The sequence below is a fragment of the Oncorhynchus gorbuscha genome, linkage group LG14 (genome assembly GCF_021184085.1).
Source record: "Oncorhynchus gorbuscha isolate QuinsamMale2020 ecotype Even-year linkage group LG14, OgorEven_v1.0, whole genome shotgun sequence".
Taxonomy (NCBI): domain Eukaryota; kingdom Metazoa; phylum Chordata; class Actinopteri; order Salmoniformes; family Salmonidae; genus Oncorhynchus; species Oncorhynchus gorbuscha.
Window position 1 is genome coordinate 57,041,763 of NC_060186.1, and position 18,322 is coordinate 57,060,084.

Consider the following 18,322-nt stretch of genomic DNA (forward strand, 5'->3'; position numbering starts at 1 on the left):
ATGGCTAACTGCAATATTAGTGTATTGTTTTTTTTCAAGACTTGTAGTGTAATTCGCTGTAAAGTCAAGGAAACTGATAACATTGGATTGCTTTCTTTACATTTTTTAGCTGTGAGTTAGGTTCACATTAACAACTTTTTATTTTACACACAGACTGAGCATGTAGATCATATTCTTTGTTGTTTAATTAGTTAAAACCTCCATTTCCCCCCTAACAGGGATTTTTTTTGCATTTTTCGGTGCAAAAAAAAGTGTCACCTTTTTGGGCCCTCACCAGTTTGCATCCCTGATGCTGAGCACTTATTGGCTGCTTTTCCTTCACTCTGCAGTCTAACTCATCCCAAAACATCTCAATTGGGTTGAGGTCGGGTGATTGTGGAGGCCAGGTCATCTGTGGCAGCACTCCATCACTCTTCTTCTTGGTCAAATAGCACAGCCTGGAGGTGTGTTGGGTCATTGTCCTGTTGAAGAACAAATGATAGTCCCACTAAGCATAAACCAGATGTGATGTCGTATCACTGAAGACACAGACAGTGTCACCAGCAGAGCACCCGCACACAATCATACATTCTCCTCCTCCATGCTTCACGGTGTCACATTTGAGACCAAATCTCAAATTTGGTCTCCTCAGACCAAAGGACAGATTTCCACCATTCTAATGTCCATTGCTTGTGTTTCTTGGCCCAAGCAAGTTTCTTATTATTATTTGTGTCCTTTAGTAGTGGTTTCTTTTCAGCAATTCAATCATGAAGGCCTGATTCCCACAGTCTCCTCTGAACAGTTGATGTTGAGATGTGTCTGTTACTTGAACTCCGTGAAGCATTTATTTGGGCTGCAATCTGGGGTGCAGTTAACTCTAATGAACTTATACTCTGCAGCAGAGGTAACTCTGGGTCTTCCATTCCTGTGGCGGTCCTCATGAGAGTTAGTTTCATCATTGCGCGTGATGGTTTTTGTGACTGCACTTAAAGAAACGTTCAAAGTTCTTGAAATGTTTTGGTTTGATTGACCTTCATATCTTAAAGTAATGATGGACTGTCATTTCTCTTTGGTTATTTGAGCTGTTCTTGCCTTAATATGGACTTGGTCTTTTACCAAATAGGGCTATCTTCTGTATACCACCCCTACCTTGTCACAACACAACTGATTGGCTCAAACGCATTAAGAAGGAAAGAAATTCCACAAATTAACTTTTAACAAGGCACACCTATTAATTGAAATGCATTCCAGGTGACTACCTCATAAAGCTGGTTGAGAGAATATGTCCACTGTAGGTCCACTGACGATGCAATCGCCATCACACTGCACACTGCCCTATCCCATCTGGACAAGAGGAATACCTATGTAAGAATGCTGTTCATTGACTACAGCTCAGCATTTAACACCATAGTACCCTACAAACTCGTCATTAAGCTCGAGACCCCAGGTCTCGACCTCGCCCTGTGCAACTGGACTGGGTCCTGGACTTTCTGACGGGCCACCCCCAGGTTATGAAGGTAGGAAACAACATCTCCAACCCGCTGATCCTCAACACTGGGGCCCCACAAGGGTGCGTTCACAGCCCTCTCCTGTACTCCCTGTTCACCTATGACTGCGTGCCCATACACGCTTCCACCTCAATCATCAAGTTTGCAGACGATACTACAGTGGTAGTATCAACAACGACGAGACAGCCTATAGGGAGGAGGTGAGGGCACTCTGAGAGTGGTGTCGAGCGAGGCCCATGGTGCGAGGCCCATGGTGCGTCATGGTGTAGAGAGAGAGAGAGACCAGACACCATTTAGTTAACTAATCTACTGTTACAGATCTACAAGAGGGGAAACAGATCTGGTAGTAGACACTGAGAAACTGTGAAGAGGAGGCCACTCAGCATTATTATATATTATTTCAGACAGAAATGGACACTATCTTCTAGACTGTGGGGGGGAGAGGAAAAAAATCATAGAAAGATATCATTCTACGATCAATAAGTGTCTGCGTTGGGCTCGCGTTAGGATGCTCTGCAGACAGTAGCGATTCAGACAAAACATCTGAACCGTAGTCCAGGCATAAACAGATGAGTACAATGGTTTGATTTGTCTAATCTTAGCAATTTCTTCTTAGCTAGCTACATAGCCGTCTTTGTATCAAAGATAATTGTGTAATTATCGTATTTCGTCGGCCTAACGTAGTCTACACTGCTATCTGCCCAGCAGCTAGCCAGCTAGCAAACGTCCACCGTCTACCGAATAGCAGCACTGTAGAAACTATTACACTCAACTGAACGACTTGATTAGTGTAGTGTTAGCTAACTACATAGTTGTCTTTGCTGTCTTCGTATCCAAGATAATTGTGTAGTTTAGAGTGTGTAGTCTTAGAGTGATTATCTTAATTCACCGAGGTTAGCTAGCCAGCTATTTGTCGTCCTTAACGTAGGAGACACTGCTAGCTAGCCAACAGCTAGCCAACGTCTACCGAATAGAACCTCCGCACTCAACAACCCGGTCGCATTCCGCTTCGCTCCACAGGTAGTATCACACTTTTCATTTCATTTCATCACAGTACAACGGTTTGATTTGTTTGATCGTAGCTAGCTACATAGCAGTCTTTGTATCAAAGATAATTGGGTAGTCTAGAGCGACTTTCTAGGTTAGCTAGCCAGCTATTGTCTTTCTTTTAACGCAACGTAACGTAAACAACACTGCTAGCTAGCCTGCTAGCCCCCGAATAGCAGCACTGTAGAAACTATTACACTCAACGGAACGACTTGATTAGTGTAGTGTCAACAACGCAGCCACTGCCAGCTAGCCTACAAAGTCAACAACGCAGCCACTGCCAGCTAGCCTACTTCAGCAGTACTGTATCATTTTAATCATTTTAGTCAATAAGATTCTTGCTACGTAAGCTTAACTTTCTGAACATTCGAGACGTGTAGTCCACTTGTCATTCCAATCTCCTTTGCATTAGCGTAGTCTCTTCTGTAGCCTGTCAACTATGTGTCTGTCTATCCCTGTTCTCTCCTCTCTACACAGACCATACAAACGCTCCACACCGCGTGGCCGCGGCCACCCTAATCTGGTGGTCCCAGCGCGCACGACCCACATGGAGTTCCAGGTCTCCGGTAGCCTCTGGAACTGCCGATCTGCGGCCAACAAGGCAGAGTTCATCTCAGCCTATGCCTCCCTCCAGTCCCTCGACTTCTTGGCACTGACGGAAACATGGATCACCACAGACAATACTGCTACTCCTACTGCTCTCTCTTCGTCCGCCCACGTGTTCTCGCACACCCCGAGAGCTTCTGGTCAGCGGGGTGGTGGCACCGGGATCCTCATCTCTCCCAAGTGGTCATTCTCTCTTTCTCCCCTTACCCATCTGTCTATTGCCTCCTTTGAATTCCATGCTGTCACAGTTACCAGCCCTTTCAGCCCTTTTAACATCCTTATCATTTATCGCCCTCCAGGTTCCCTCGGAGAGTTCATCAATGAGCTTGATGCCTTGATAAGCTCCTTTCCTGAGGACGGCTCACCTCTCACAGTTCTGGGCGACTTTAACCTCCCCACGTCTACCTTTGACTCATTCCTCTCTGCCTCCTTCTTTCCACTCCTCTCCTCTTTTGACCTCACCCTCTCACCTTCCCCCCCTACTCACAAGGCAGACAATATGCTCGACCTCATCTTTACTAGATGCTGTTCTTCCACTAACCTCATTGCAACTCCCCTCCAAGTCTCCGACCACTACCTTGTATCCTTTTCCCTCTCGCTCTCATCCAACACTTCCCACACTGCCCCTACTCGGATGGTATCGCGCCGTCCCAACCTTCGCTCTCTCTCCCCCGCTACTCTCTCCTCTTCCATCCTATCATCTCTTCCCTCTGCTCAAACCTTCTCCAACGTATCTCCTGATTCTGCCTCCTCAACCCTCCTCTCCTCCCTTTTTGCATCCTTTGACTCTCTATGTCCCCTATCCTCCAGGCCGGCTCGGTCCTCCCCTCCCGCTCCATGGCTCGACGACTCATTGCGAGCTCACAGAATAGGGCTCCGGGCAGCCGAGCGGAAATGGAGGAAAACTCGCCTCCCTGCGGACCTGGCATCCTTTCACTCCCTCCTCTCTACATTTTCCTCCTCTGTCTCTGCTGCTAAAGCCACTTTCTACCACTCTAAATTCCAAGCATCTGCCTCTAACCCTAGGAAGCTCTTTGCCACCTTCTCCTCCCTCCTGAATCCTCCTCCCCTCCCCCTCCTCCCTCTCTGCAGATGACTTCGTCAACCATTTTGAAAAGAAGGTCGACGACATCCGATCCTCGTTTGCTAAGTCAAACGACACCGCTGGTTCTGCTCACACTGCCCTACCCTGTGCTCTGACCTCTTTCTCCCCTCTCTCTCCAGATGAAATCTCGCGTCTTGTGACGGCCGGCCGCCCAACAACCTGCCCGCTTGACCCTATCCCCTCCTCTCTTCTCCAGACCATTTCCGGAGACCTTCTCCCTTACCTCACCTCGCTCATCCCTGACCGCTGGCTACGTCCCTTCCGTCTTCAAGAGAGCGAGAGTTGCACCCCTTCTGAAAAAACCTACACTCGATCCCCCGATGTCAACAACTACAGACCAGTATCCCTTCTTTCTTTTCTCTCCAAAACTCTTGAACGTGCCGTCCTTGGCCAGCTCTCCCGCTATCTCTCTCAGAATGACCTTCTTGATCCAAATCAGTCAGGTTTCAAGACTAGTCATTCAACTGAGACTGCTCTTCTCTCTATCACGGAGGCGCTCCGCACTGCTAAAGCTAACTCTCTCTCCTCTGCTCTCATCCTTCTAGACCTATCGGCTGCCTTCGATACTGTGAACCATCAGATCCTCCTCTCCACCCTCTCCGAGTTGGGCATCTCCGGCGCGGCCCACGCTTGGATTGTGTCCTACCTGACAGGTCGCTCCTACCAGGTGGCGTGGCGAGAATCTGTCTCCTCACCACGCGCTCTCACCACTGGTGTCCCCCAGGGCTCTGTTCTAGGCCCTCTCCTATTCTCGCTATACACCAAGTCACTTGGCTCTGTCATAACTTCACATGGTCTCTCCTATCATTGCTATGCAGACGACACACAATTAATCTTCTCCTTTCCCCCTTCTGATGACCAGGTGGCGAATCGCATCTCTGCATGTCTGGCAGACATATCAGTGTGGATGACGGATCACCACCTCAAGCTGAACCTCGGCAAGACGGAGCTGCTCTTCCTCCCGGGGAAGGACTGCCCGTTCCATGATCTCGCCATCACAGTTGACAACTCCATTGTGTCCTCCTCCCAGAGCGCTAAGAACCTTAGCGTGATCCTGGACAACACCCTGTCGTTCTCAACTAACATCAAGGCAGTGGCCCGTTCCTGTAGGTTCATGCTCTACAACATCCGCAGAGTACGACCCTGCCTCACACAGGAAGCGGCGCAGGTCCTAATCCAGGCACTTGTCATCTCCCGTCTGGATTACTGCAACTCGCTGTTGGCTGGGCTCCCTGCCTGTGCCATTAAACCCCTACAACTCATCCAGAATGCCGCAGCCCGTCTGGTGTTCAACCTTCCCAAGTTCTCTCACGTCACCCCGCTCCTTCGCTCTCTCCACTGGCTTCCAGTTGAAGCTCGCATCTGCTACAAGACCATGGTGCTTGCCTACGGAGCTGTGAGGGGAACGGCACCTCAGTACCTCCAGGCTCTGATCAGGCCCTCCACCCAAACAAGGGCACTGCGTTCATCCACCTCTGGCCTGCTCGCCTCCCTACCACTGAGGAAGTACAGTTCCCACTCAGCCCTGTCAAAACTGTTCGCTGCTCTGGCCCCCCAATGGTGGAACAAACTCCCTCACGACGCCAGGACAGCGGAGTCAATCAACACCTTCCGGAGACACCTGAAACCCCACCTCTTTAAGGAATACCTAGGATAGGATAAAGTAATCCTTCTCACCCCCCCCCCTTAAAAGATTTAGATGCACTATTGTAAAGTGGCTGTTCCACTGGATGTCATAAGGTGAATGCACCAATTTGTAAGTCGCTCTGGATAAGAGCGTCTGCTAAATGACTTAAATGTAAATGTAAATGTAATGTGTCAGGAAAATAACCTCTCACTCAACGTCAACCTAGCAAAGGAGATGATCGTGGACTTCAGGAAACAGCAGAGGGAGCACCCACCATCCATATCGACGGGACAGTAGTGGAGAACGTGGAAAGTTTTAAGTTCATCATAGTACACATCGCGGACAACCTGAAATTGTCCACCCACACAGACAGCGTGGTGAAGAATGCGCAACAGCGCCTCTTCAACCTCAGGAGGGTGAAGAAATTTGGCTTGAAATTTGGCATCTCAAACACTGACAAACTTTTACAGATGCACAATCGAGAGCATCCTGTTGGGCTGTATCACCGCCTGGTAAAGCAATTGCACCGCCCTCAACCGCAATGCTCTCCAGAGGGTAGTGTGGTCTGCCCAACGCATCACCGGGGGCATACTACCTGCCCTCCAGGACACCTACAGCACCCGATGTCACAGGAAGGCCAAAAAGATCATCAAGGACAACAACCACCCAAGCCACTGCCTGTTCACCCCGCTATCATCCAGAAGGTGAGGTCAGTTCATCCCTTTACATTTGTGTGTATTTGTGTTTATAAGGTAGTTGTTTGATTTGATTTGAGAGAATGCCAAGAGTGTGCAAAGCTGTCATCAAGGAAACGGGTGGCTACTTTGAAGAATCTCTTGACTTTATTTTAGGAAATACTTTCACTTATTTTTCTTAGAACTGCATTGCTGGTTAAAGGCTTGTAAAGAGAGCATTTCACTGTAAGGTCTACACCTGTTGTATTTGGCTCATGTGACAAATAACATTTGATTCGATTTTTGATACAGAGACTGGTGGAAGTGGGACTGCAGCAGAACACATAGTAGCAGGCTGCTAAGTGTCCTTAACACAGAGCTTTGGTGAGTAGGAAGGCTGCAGTAGTGTGGTGTATCCTTGATCACAACTAAAGAAGACATGACTATTTCCATATAATGTGAGGTTTTCATTTGTACATAATTGAACAAATAATAAAAGACTCCAAATAAAGTGTTTCTGAATGTTTTCTTTTCTGCCTCATCAGTGTCACAAAGGTCAATGTTGGTCCTTTGTAAATGAACCCTGTTTTTTTTGGACATTGACTTTGCTGACAAGACAATGGATGATAGTTTTATAGTTTACAGACAGTAAAATTGTACACTCATTTAAGACGAGCTCAAGTCATGCTAGTTCAAAGTCCTGGGGGAAAAGACTGCAAAAACAGTGATTTTCATTTATGTAAGACTGTACATTCTATTTCAAACATTTCATAACTCAAACTGAATGGAAGGGAATGCTTTTTTCCTTACAGTTTTCTAACATTGTTGCAGACATAAGAGCACCTGATCCTCATTAACTTTGACTTTCATAAATGGTATCAATCCAAGGAAAACATTGTACAATAACTTTCAGGGCACTTGTTATCAGTGCCCTCGGAAATAGCCTTCGCCACAATCATGTGATATTTATGCTAGGGCAAAAGACTGGACTGGTCATGTGACAGTAATCCAGGTTCCTTTAAAACAGGAGAGTCTATAGAGATTCAGAATAAGAGAAGAACTGACAGACTGACTGATTGATTAACTGTCTGAGGATCTTCTACCACACAAACCATACAGGTAGATATAAGGATTTCTTCTGGTTTGTTATTTTAACTGGGTATTTCTCTCTAGATGCCAGTATTTGTGAGGCAGACTTGTAATGGTATGAAAGAACGAGCCATAGTTTATTTGCCAGAGCCTGTCACAGTAAGAAGAGGGAGGGTTTTTGAATTGATTGTGCTATTATCAACTCTAGTATTTGCAATAGCGAAACGTTAATGTGTTAAAGAGTGTTCATTTTACGTCAGAGAAATGACACAGTTTATATTGTAGTATCTGACAAGTGTATAATTACTAATAAATACTGTGTATAGTTGAACCAGCAATTTTGGGGTTTGGGTCCTGGATGCTGATTGAATGAAACAGCATTTAAGCCATGTGTATATATCAGACAATATATCACGGGTATGAAGGAAAGCAACTTGTTTACTCTTCTATTGTTCTACTGTTCTAACCAGTGTATAATAGCAATAAGGCACCTCAGGGGTTTGTGGTATATGGCCAATATATCAAGGCTAAGTGTAATGATGTGCGCTGAGAATCGGGACGCAAGTTCAGGGAGTGTTTTAATAAAAGAAACAATCAACACAAACCACAAACAACGCACTGACATGAAAACAGAGTCAATAACACCTGAGGAAAGAACCAAGGGGAGTGACAGATATAGGGGAGATAATCAAGGAGGTGATGGAGTCCGGTGAGTGTCATGAGGCGCAGGTGAGCAAGACGATGGTGTCTGGTGTGCGGGATAATCAGCAGCCTGATGACCTAGAGGCCGGCGAGGGAGTATACGTGACACTATGGGCTGTAACTAGTCGCTTTTGATAGCAAATGTATAGAATTGCAGAACATTTGCTATATAACTGCAACATTTTCTCTCACCCTCATGGGTGAACAAAAGTATGAGATGAGCTAAAAAACAGCATTTTTCTCTGTGCACCATGGCAAAAAGTGTTGAAATACAGTAATACAGTAAAAAGAAAAAAATCCACCCCCCCAAAATAAAAATAGGGCCCCATATGCGGTTGTCCAGCCCTGCCCCCTTCGGTCCTTATTTCTTAAATAGCCTGCAGTAAGGCCACTTATTTAAAGCTCTCGTTAATAAGTAACCATAGAACTCAAGGTATATTTTCATTCTCACTTCCACCTCTGCAGCTCTAGTGGTCTACTGGGAGGAGGCTGCAATGTGACAGGTGCTGAGCTGCAACCTCAAACTCTATTCTTACACTCAGTAGACAAAGAGTAGCCTACATCACGGTTTGAAATACAAAAGTTAAGTCATGTCGTCTCCTGTCCACCTCCAGGATGTGTCGTCTGGCCCTCCTGTGTCTTCTCTCGGCCCTGTCTGTTAGCTGGGCTAAGCCCCGCCTCCCTCTACTGTCTCCTGAGATGGTTCAGTACATCAACAACGCAGACACCACATGGATGGTAAGTCCTACCAGGTCTTCCTGTTATAGCAGATTAGATCATTTTATAATTATAGATAGATAATCTAACTCATTCAAATAAAATAAATAAACCCAGTCTATGCAAATGTTATCTTTGAAATCTTTCCACCGATCTTCATCTCTCCATATTCTGTCACTCTATCTCCCTCTTGACTCTTTCCTTTCCTTTCTCTTGACTCTTTCCTTTCCTTTCTCTTGACTCTTTCCTTTCCTTTCTCTTGACTCTTTCCTTTCCTTTCTCTTGACTCTTTCCTTTCCTTTCTCTTGACTCTTTCCTTTCCTTTCTCTTGACACTTTCCTTTAAAAAATTTTTTTTTTTTTTTTTTACATCTCCCCAGGCTGGCCAGAACTTCCACAATGTTGACATCAGTTATGTGAAGAGTTTGTGTGGAACCCTGCTGAAGGGACCCAGGCTGCCAGAGCTGTGAGTGTGTGTGTTTGTCTGTATGGATTGACCAAAATGGACCCAATTCATACTGCTCTCATATTAATGCCACCCTACACATGCAGGCCAACATAAGTTATCAAAGCCCAAGCTTGTTCCTCTTCTCCCTCCACAGGGTGCAGTCTGATGAGGACATGAGTCTGCCAGACAGCTTTGACGCACGGCTGCAGTGGCCCAACTGTCCCACCATCAAAGAGATCAGAGACCAGGGATCCTGTGGCTCCTGCTGGGTAAGACGGTGGATGGATGGAGAGAGGAATGGAGGAAAATATTAGGGAAAAATAGGAGTAAGGAGGAGATAGTAGCCTTTAAAAGGAGCCTAATCACTGTGTTAATGTGATAGGAGATGGCGATAGAGCAGAATAACTCATCTGAAATCTTAGTAGCTACTGACTGAGTAGCTGTGCCTCCTAAACTTTCTCTCCCATGCATTTCCAACCCACAGGCCTTTGGGGCAGCTGAGGCCATCTCCGACAGGTATTGTATCCATAGCAATGGCAAGGTCTCCGTGGAGATCTCAGCTGAGGACCTGTTGTCATGCTGTAATGCCTGTGGCATGGGGTGAGTGTGTGTTTGGTTTTAAGTATAGCAGGTTTAGCTTATTCCCATTATATACTGAGTGTACATAACATTAAGGAAACCTTCCTAATATTTAGTTGCAGCCTCTCCTTTTGCCCTCAGCCTCAATTCGTTGGGGCATGTACTCTACAAGGTGTCACAAGCATTCCACCGAGATGCTGGCCCACGTTGACGGCAATGTTTCCCAAAGTTGTGCCAAGTTGGCCAGATGGCCATCAATAAGGGATCATAACTTTCACCTGTTCAGTCTGTCATGGAAAGAGTAGGTGTTCTTAATGTTTGTACACACAGTGTATATTACAGCCAATAGCAGTGTATGTGATAGCTCATGACACCATGACATTGTAAGCAAGCTCACATGGCATGACTGAGGGGTGTGTGTGTGTAGGTGTATGGGGGGCTTCCCATCAGCTGCCTGGGACTACTGGGCTGAGTCTGGGCTGGTTACAGGGGGGCTCTACGGATCCAGTATAGGTGAGTTATGGATGGCTCTGGCACTGGCATTGTGAAACCTACAATATGGAGGCAATGTAAATGTCAGCAGTGGACTATATTGTTGGCTTTCTAGAGGATAAAATGACATCCTTAGTGACTGTGTCTCATACAGGCTGTAGACCTTACAGCATCGCTCCGTGTGAGCATCACGTGAACGGAACACGCCCCCCCTGCACAGGTGAGGGTGACACGCCTAAGTGTGTGTCCGAGTGCAACGCTGGATACACCCCCTCCTACAAGAAGGACAAACGCTTCGGTAAGAGAACTCACTGTGTACTAATGTTGAATATAACCTCAGACTTAAACAATGTTGTACGAGTGTATCTAAATGGCTTCCAAGCTAAATCTGGTGTCACATTATCACATTTTAAAGTATTTAGTCTTAAATATACTTCAATATCAAAATAAAATTTAATTGCCACAAATATATTTAAGTATCAAAAATAAAAGTTAATAAAAATTATTTTCTTTAGGAATGTAGTAAAGTAAAAGTTGCCAAAAATATAAATAGCAATGCACATATACCCGAAAAAAACTACTTCAGTAGTACTTTAAGTATTTTACTTAAGTACTTTACACCACTTCTCAACTGTGTACCTCAGTGTGTTGACCACTGTCGCCCCCTGTAGGAAAGCAGACGTACAGCGTTCCCCCGAAGGAACAGCAGATCATGACTGAGCTCTATAAGAATGGCCCAGTGGAGGCAGCCTTCTCTGTCTATGAGGACTTCCTCCTTTACAAGACCGGTGATACTTATATTTATTTTTCCTCTCTCACACACACATCCACACAGAGGCGCAAGCACAGACAAACACTCACACACACTCCATAGACTATGCATGCACTCACAGATCTGACATGTTCTGACAGGTTGTAGACTCAAGGGGTCACTTTATCTCTGTTCTATGTTGCCAGGTGTGTACCAGCATGTGACTGGACAGATGCTGGGGGGTCATGCCATCAAGATCCTGGGCTGGGGAAAGGAGAATAACACCCCCTACTGGCTGGTTGCCAACTCCTGGAACACAGACTGGGGTGACAATGGTGAGAGTGGCTAACAGCAGACACCATTGCATACCACTGTTACTGACTCGATACTCTTATTTTGCTTTGTATAGATGGACATTTCAATATCTTCATGTGTAATACTGTTGATGTGACATGCAGTATAATGGTGGGATATGATACCTTCGGCCTAATGTATGACTCATCTGTATTGGTTCTCTTTGAAGGGTTCTTCAAGATCCTGCGGGGAAAGGATGAGTGTGGCATTGAATCCGAGATAGTGGCGGGGATACCGCGGCTTTAGATTAATATTTTAAGGCTGTGTTCAGAGGGTGCTCTCGATGGCCTATCCACTACCCTGCCTCCTAATTCAAAGCGAGGGTGTCCTGCATAATCCTCAGTATGGATGTCTGGGTTTCATAACTGATCCGTTTGAAATTGTAGATTCAATCTATGCTCTTCGGGTTGGTTTCCCAGACTCAGTTTAAGCCTAGTCCTGGACTAAAGGCTAGTTCAATGGAGATTCTATATTTACCATGCTTTTTACTAGGCTTAATGTGTGTATATGAAACCGGCCTTTTACGATCGTAATATTTAAAAGCTCCTCATAAACTGCTTATGTTGTTGAATTCTGCTTTAGTCGTCATTTTCTCTACTTTCTCCATATTGACTGGTGCAATATTCAACTTGGGTATTTCTTCATTAATAAGCATTCACAAAAAGTGTAGAATACACAACAATTTAATATGTTGTTCATGTTATTAACACAGGAAATACGAATTAGTTCCTCAAATCCTATCCACATTCAATTGCCAGGGTCAGAGGTTCCAAGCCTGTTCTATTCATTCTATTGCTATGATCACTTGCACATAAGGCAGACGGATAAACAAAAATGAATGAAAATACACATTTCCAGGATAATGATGTCTGGAGTGTGAATATAACATGTGTATTGGGCCATATACAGTGGGGCAAAGAAGTATTTAGTCAGCCACCAATTGTGCAAGTTCTCCCACTTAAAGGTGAGAGGCCTGTAATTTTCATCATAGGTACACTTCAACTGTTACTTTGTCTGTCATAGTTGAAGTGTACCTATGATGTGACAGTTGAAGTGTACCTATGATGAAAATTACAGGCCTCTCTCATCTTTTTAAGTGGGAGAACTTGCACAATTGGTGGCTGACTAAATACATTTTTGCCCCACTGTATGTATGCATGTATGTATGTATGTATGTATGTATGTATACCTTGTGTCGATCGGGGGCGTGCCCGTTGATGACAGCCAGTGCGTCTGGGATGGTCAGGCCAGTCGTCTCACCGTCCCCCAGAGCCAACACATCACACAGGGTCAGAGCTGTGGGCTTCCCTCCTCTCTGGCCGGATTTCATAACATTTGAGCTGCAGGAAGGGTCAAATCAGATGTACAGTAGATCACCATCTAAAATATAAATGGATTGGTCTTGTATAAAAGATAGATTTTCCTTATCAATACATTTACATTTACATTTAAGTCATTTAGCAGACGCTCTTATCCAGAGCGACTTACAAATTACAAATAAAATTACAATAAAAGCTTGAAATGGTTTGTAGGCTACTCAAGCTACTCAAGCTGTCATTAGGTGGAAAATAGGTTGTCATAACATGATAACAAAACTAGATGAAGAAATGGGACTTGGATGACAGATATACTAATAGGCCTACCCTCTTGGTAAAGCCCTCAGCAGAAATGCCAATATTGGGCAGCAGAACAATTTGCCCATACATCACAGAGCTGATAGAGTTAATAAAGTTGGATTTTCCTGACCCAGCAACAGAACCCTGACCCGTTTCAGAGACTGGCAGGCTGGTTTGAAGGAGACCAGATTCTCCTTCAGAGCATCCCTGCCCCTAGTGATATGAGTTTGAGAGAAGTGATAAATATCATGAAATATTATTTAATCATCAGATGCGTTTGCCTTGTTATAGCAGGAAGGCTACAACCAATTTCTTGATTTTGGTGGGGTAAATATTTGGTTATTGAAAGTGTGACCTTGCTAATAAGTTGACTGTATAAATGACCATATCAACCTTGTTCTCTAAAATATTAGAAATAATGATATGCATAGCCTACTTCTCAGTCCACGCCAGGATCCTCCAAGGGCCGGTAAGCAGCACACTCCCAGCATCTTAGGACAGTGAACAGTAGGCTACATCAGCGACATCTTAGTCCATGTATGGTACAGTAGTTACTGGCTATAATTAAGCCATCGGTTACCTTCAAAATTCCCTTTATAAACTCATTAAATTAAAAACAGTAGGGTAGGGGGATTGAAGTAGTGTTGGCTGAGAACAAAATAACAGTGATCACCGACGTACCTAGCCCTTGATCATGACTTTGTTCCATTACATTACACATAAGGGTAATTGGAGGATGGCATCTTCAGTAGGGGGTGGTTGTTAAAATCCCCGACGCTCAATCTGAACACGGAACTCAAACCGGCTGCGCGCGTGCGCCATCGTGCATATATTTATTTTGTCCCCCTTCTCCAAACGCGATCACGACACGCAGGTTAAAATTTCAAAACAAACTCTGAAGCAATTACATTAATTTGGGCACAGGTAGAAAATCATTACATATGTATGGCAATTTAGCTAGTTAGTTTGCACTTGCTAGCTAATTTGTCCTATTTAGCTAGTTTATTGTTGCATGCAAATTTGTCCTGGGATTTAAACATTAGGTTGTTATTTTACCTGAAATGCACAAGGACCTCTACTCCGACAATTAATCCACACATAAAACGACCAACCGAATAGTTTCTAGTCATCTCTCCTCCTTCCAGGCTTTTTCATCGTTTAATTTGTATTCTGGCTTCACAAATGTTGCCTTTATGGCTCAAAGTAGACTGGAGCGCAAGGTAGTTGGAAAACGCCTGTCCCAAAACACTGGCTATGAAACGAAACTTCTTGTTCTTCTTTGATGAGGTTTAACGGCAGTTGGCATCCAATAAATGTTGCATTACCGCCACCTACTAGACTGGAGTATACTTATACTTTGCATTAAAAAAAGATTTTACAAAAATACAACAAATACACCACACTCACACACACATTTTTGTTTTTTAACCATACTCCATTATTTAAATATATTTAGTCCTACTTCAGGCCCACGGCCTGAAAGGATGGGACACAACCACTTAACACACTTTGTAACTCTTGTGATGTAGTCTCACACACACAAATACCTCTCTGCAGCTGCCACCACAATCTGTATTTTCTGCAATATAAGATTCGTCCCTCCAGTACCGTTGATAAGAATGGCTATAAATACAATCTTACTGAAACATATATGACCTGTTGCCCTATCCCTCTGTAATGGTACAAATCTACTACTCACACCACTCCTCTCAGGAACCCTCCCTCTGTACTGGTACAAATCTACTACTCACACCACTCCTCTCAGGAACCCTCCCTCTGTACTGAACCCTCCCTCTGTACTGGTACAAATCTACTACTCACACCACTCCTCTAAGGAACCCTCCCTCTGTAATGGTACAAATCTACTACTCACACCACTCCTCTCAGGATCCCTCCCTCTGTACTGGTACAAATCTACTACTCACACCTCTCCTCTCAGGAACCCTCCCTCTGTACTGGTACAAATCTACTACTCACACCACTCCTCTCAGGAACGCTCCCTCTGTACTGGTACAAATCTACTACTCACACCACTCCTCTCAGGAACTCTCCCTCTGTACTGGTACAAATCTACTACTCACACCACTCCTCTCAGGAACCCTCCCTCAGTACTGGCACAGATCTTCTATTCACACCACTCCTCTCAGGATCCCTCCCTCTGTACTGGCACAGATCTTCTATTCACACCACTCCTCTCAGGATCCTTCCCTCTGTACTGGCACAGATCTTCTATTCACACCACTCCTCTCAGGATCCCTCCCTCTGTACTGGCACAGATCTTCTATTCACACCACTCCTCTCAGGATCCCTCCCTCTGTACTGGCACAGATCTTCTATTCACACCACTCCTCTCAGGATCCTTCCCTCTGTACTGGCACAGATCTACTACTCACACCACTCCTCTCAGGAACCCTCCCTCTGTACTGGCACAGATCTTCTATTCACACCACTCCTCTCAGGATCCCTCCCTCTGTACTAGCACAGATCTTCTATTCACACCACTCCTCTCAGGATCCTTCCCTCTGTACTGGCACAGATCTTCTATTCACACCACTCCTCTCAGGATCCCTCCCTCTGTACTGGCACAGATCTTCTATTCACACCACTCCTCTCAGGATCCTTCCCTCTGTACTGGCACAGATCTTCTATTCACACCACTCCTCTCAGGATCCCTCCCTCTGTACTGGCACAGATCTTCTATTCACACCACTCCTCTCAGGATCCTTCCCTCTGTACTGGCACAGATCTTCTATTCACACCACTCCTCTCAGGATCCCTCCCCCTTGACCCATCTTACTCTATTTTCTTCACTGCCTCAGCACATGACAACTTCTGCACTACTCTAACTTTGAAAACCTCAACCTGCCTTTCTTGCATGGGACATTTTGGATCCCCAGCCCCATGGGCACCCCTACAATTAACAAATACCACAACTTTCCCCAATTCTACGCATTCCTTTGTCTCATGCCTTTCTGCACACTTCTCACATCTAGGAACTTCCCTCCTACACACTGGTGCCACGCGCCCATAAGCTTGACACATGTAACAACTTAATGTATTTGGTATAAAAGCTCGTACAGGATAACTTATATATCCTAACATCAATTTGCCGGGCAAAGACTCAACATCAAAACTCATAAGAACAGACTCCCTAGAAAGGTTAATAATAATAAGGCAGAACAGTTGAAACTGGAGCAGCAGCATGGCCAGGTGGACTGGGGACAGCAAGGAGTCATCATGTCAGGTAGTCCTGGGGCATGGTCCTAGGGCTCAGGTCCTCCGAGAGAGAGAAAGAAAGAAGGAGAGAATTAGAGAACGCACACTTAGATTCACACAGGACACCGAATAGGACAGGGGAAGTACTCCAGATATAACAAACTGACCCTAGCCCCCAGACACAAACTACTGCAGCATAAATACTGGAGGCTGAGACAGGAGGGGTTAGGAGACACTGTGGCCCCATCCGAGGACACCCCCAGACAGGGCCAAACAGGAAAGATATAACCCCACCCACTTTGCCAAAGCACAGCCCCCACACCACTAGAGGGATATCTTCAACCACCAACTTACCATCCTGAGACAAGGCTGAGTATAGCCCACAAAGATCTCCGCCACGGCACAACCCAAGGGGGGGGCACCAACCCAGACAGGATTACAACAACAGTGAATCAACCCACTCAGGTGACGCATCCCCTGCAGGGACGGCATGAGAGAGCCCCAGTAAGCCAGTGACTCAGCTCCTGTAATAGGGTTAGAGGCAGAGAATGCCAGTGGAAAGAGGGGAACCGGCCAGGCAGAGACAGCAAGGGCGGTTCGTTGCTCCAGAGCCTTTCCGTTCACCTTCCCACTCCTGGGCCAGACTACACTCAATCATATGACCCACTGAAGAGATGAGTCTTCAGTAAAGACTTAAAGGTTGAGACCGAGTTTACGTCTCTGACATGGGTAGGCATTTACATTTACATTTAAGTCATTTAGCAGACCGCTCTTATCCAGAGCGACTTACAAATTGGTGCATTCACCTTATGACATCCAGTGGGACAGTCACTTAACAATAGTGCAAAATAGGCAGACCGTTCCATAAAAATGGAGCTCTATAGGAGAAAGCCCTGCCTCCAGCTGTTTGCTTAGAAATTCTAGGGACAATTAGGAGGCCTGCGTCTTGTGACCGTAGCGTTACGTGTAGGTATGTACGGCAGGACCAAATCAGAGAGATAGGTAGGAGCAAGCCCATGTAATGCTTTGTAGGTTAGCAGTAAAACCTTGAAATCAGCCATTGCTTTGACAGGAAGCCAGTGTAGAGAGGCTAGCACTGGAGTAATATGATCAAATTTTTTGGTTCTCGTCAGGATTCTAGCAGCCGTATTTAGCACTAACTGAAGTTTATTTAGTGCTTTATCCGGGTAGCCGGAAAGTAGAGCATTGCAGTAGTCTAACCTAGAAGTGACAAAAGCATGGATTAATTTTTCTGCATCATTTTTGGACAGAAAGTTTCTGATTTTTGCAATATTACGTAGATGGAAAAAAGCTGTCCCCGAAATGGTCTTGATATGTTCTTCAAAAGAGAGATCAGGGTCCAGAGTAACGCCGAGGTCCTTCACAGTTTTATTTGAGACGACTGTACAACCATTAATATTAATTGTCAGATTCAACAGAAGATCTCTTTGTTTCTTGGGACCTAGAACAAGCATCTCTGTTTTGTCCGAGGTTAATAGTAGAAAGTTTGCAGCCATCCACTTCCTTATGTCTGAAACACATGCTTCTAGCGAGGGCAATTTTGGGGCTTCACCATGTTTCATTGAAATGTACAGCTGTGTGTCATCCGCATAGCAGTGAAGGTTAACATTATGTTTTCGAATAACATCCCCAAGAGATAAAATGTATAGTGAAAACAATAGTGGTCCTAAAATGGAACCTTGATGAACACCAAAATTTACAGTTGATTTGTCAGAGGACAAACCATTCACAGAGACAAACTGATATCTTTCCGACAGATAAGATCTAAACCAGGCCAGAACATGTCCGTGTA

The 18,322-nt window shown here is 45.1% G+C and overlaps 1 protein-coding gene across 2 annotated transcripts; it reads left to right on the forward strand.

Moving 5' to 3' along the window:
- Positions 1 to 7,511: 7,511 nt before the first annotated feature.
- On the forward strand, positions 7,512 to 12,248 carry ctsbb (cathepsin Bb). Of its 2 annotated transcripts, XM_046298605.1 has the most exons (11): positions 7,589 to 7,665; positions 8,803 to 8,840; positions 8,952 to 9,075; positions 9,434 to 9,519; positions 9,656 to 9,770; positions 9,986 to 10,101; positions 10,508 to 10,593; positions 10,727 to 10,870; positions 11,244 to 11,360; positions 11,530 to 11,658; positions 11,847 to 12,248. In XM_046298605.1, exons 3-11 carry the CDS (start codon positions 8,953 to 8,955, stop codon positions 11,921 to 11,923), a joined length of 993 nt encoding a protein of 330 aa, XP_046154561.1. In that variant the 5' UTR covers positions 7,589 to 7,665; positions 8,803 to 8,840; position 8,952; the 3' UTR covers positions 11,924 to 12,248. The 2 variants fall into 2 exon arrangements, with proteins under 2 accessions (XP_046154562.1, XP_046154561.1); XM_046298606.1 differs by lacking the exon at positions 8,803 to 8,840 and having other exon boundaries at positions 7,512 to 7,665.
- Positions 12,249 to 18,322: the final 6,074 nt, after the last annotated feature.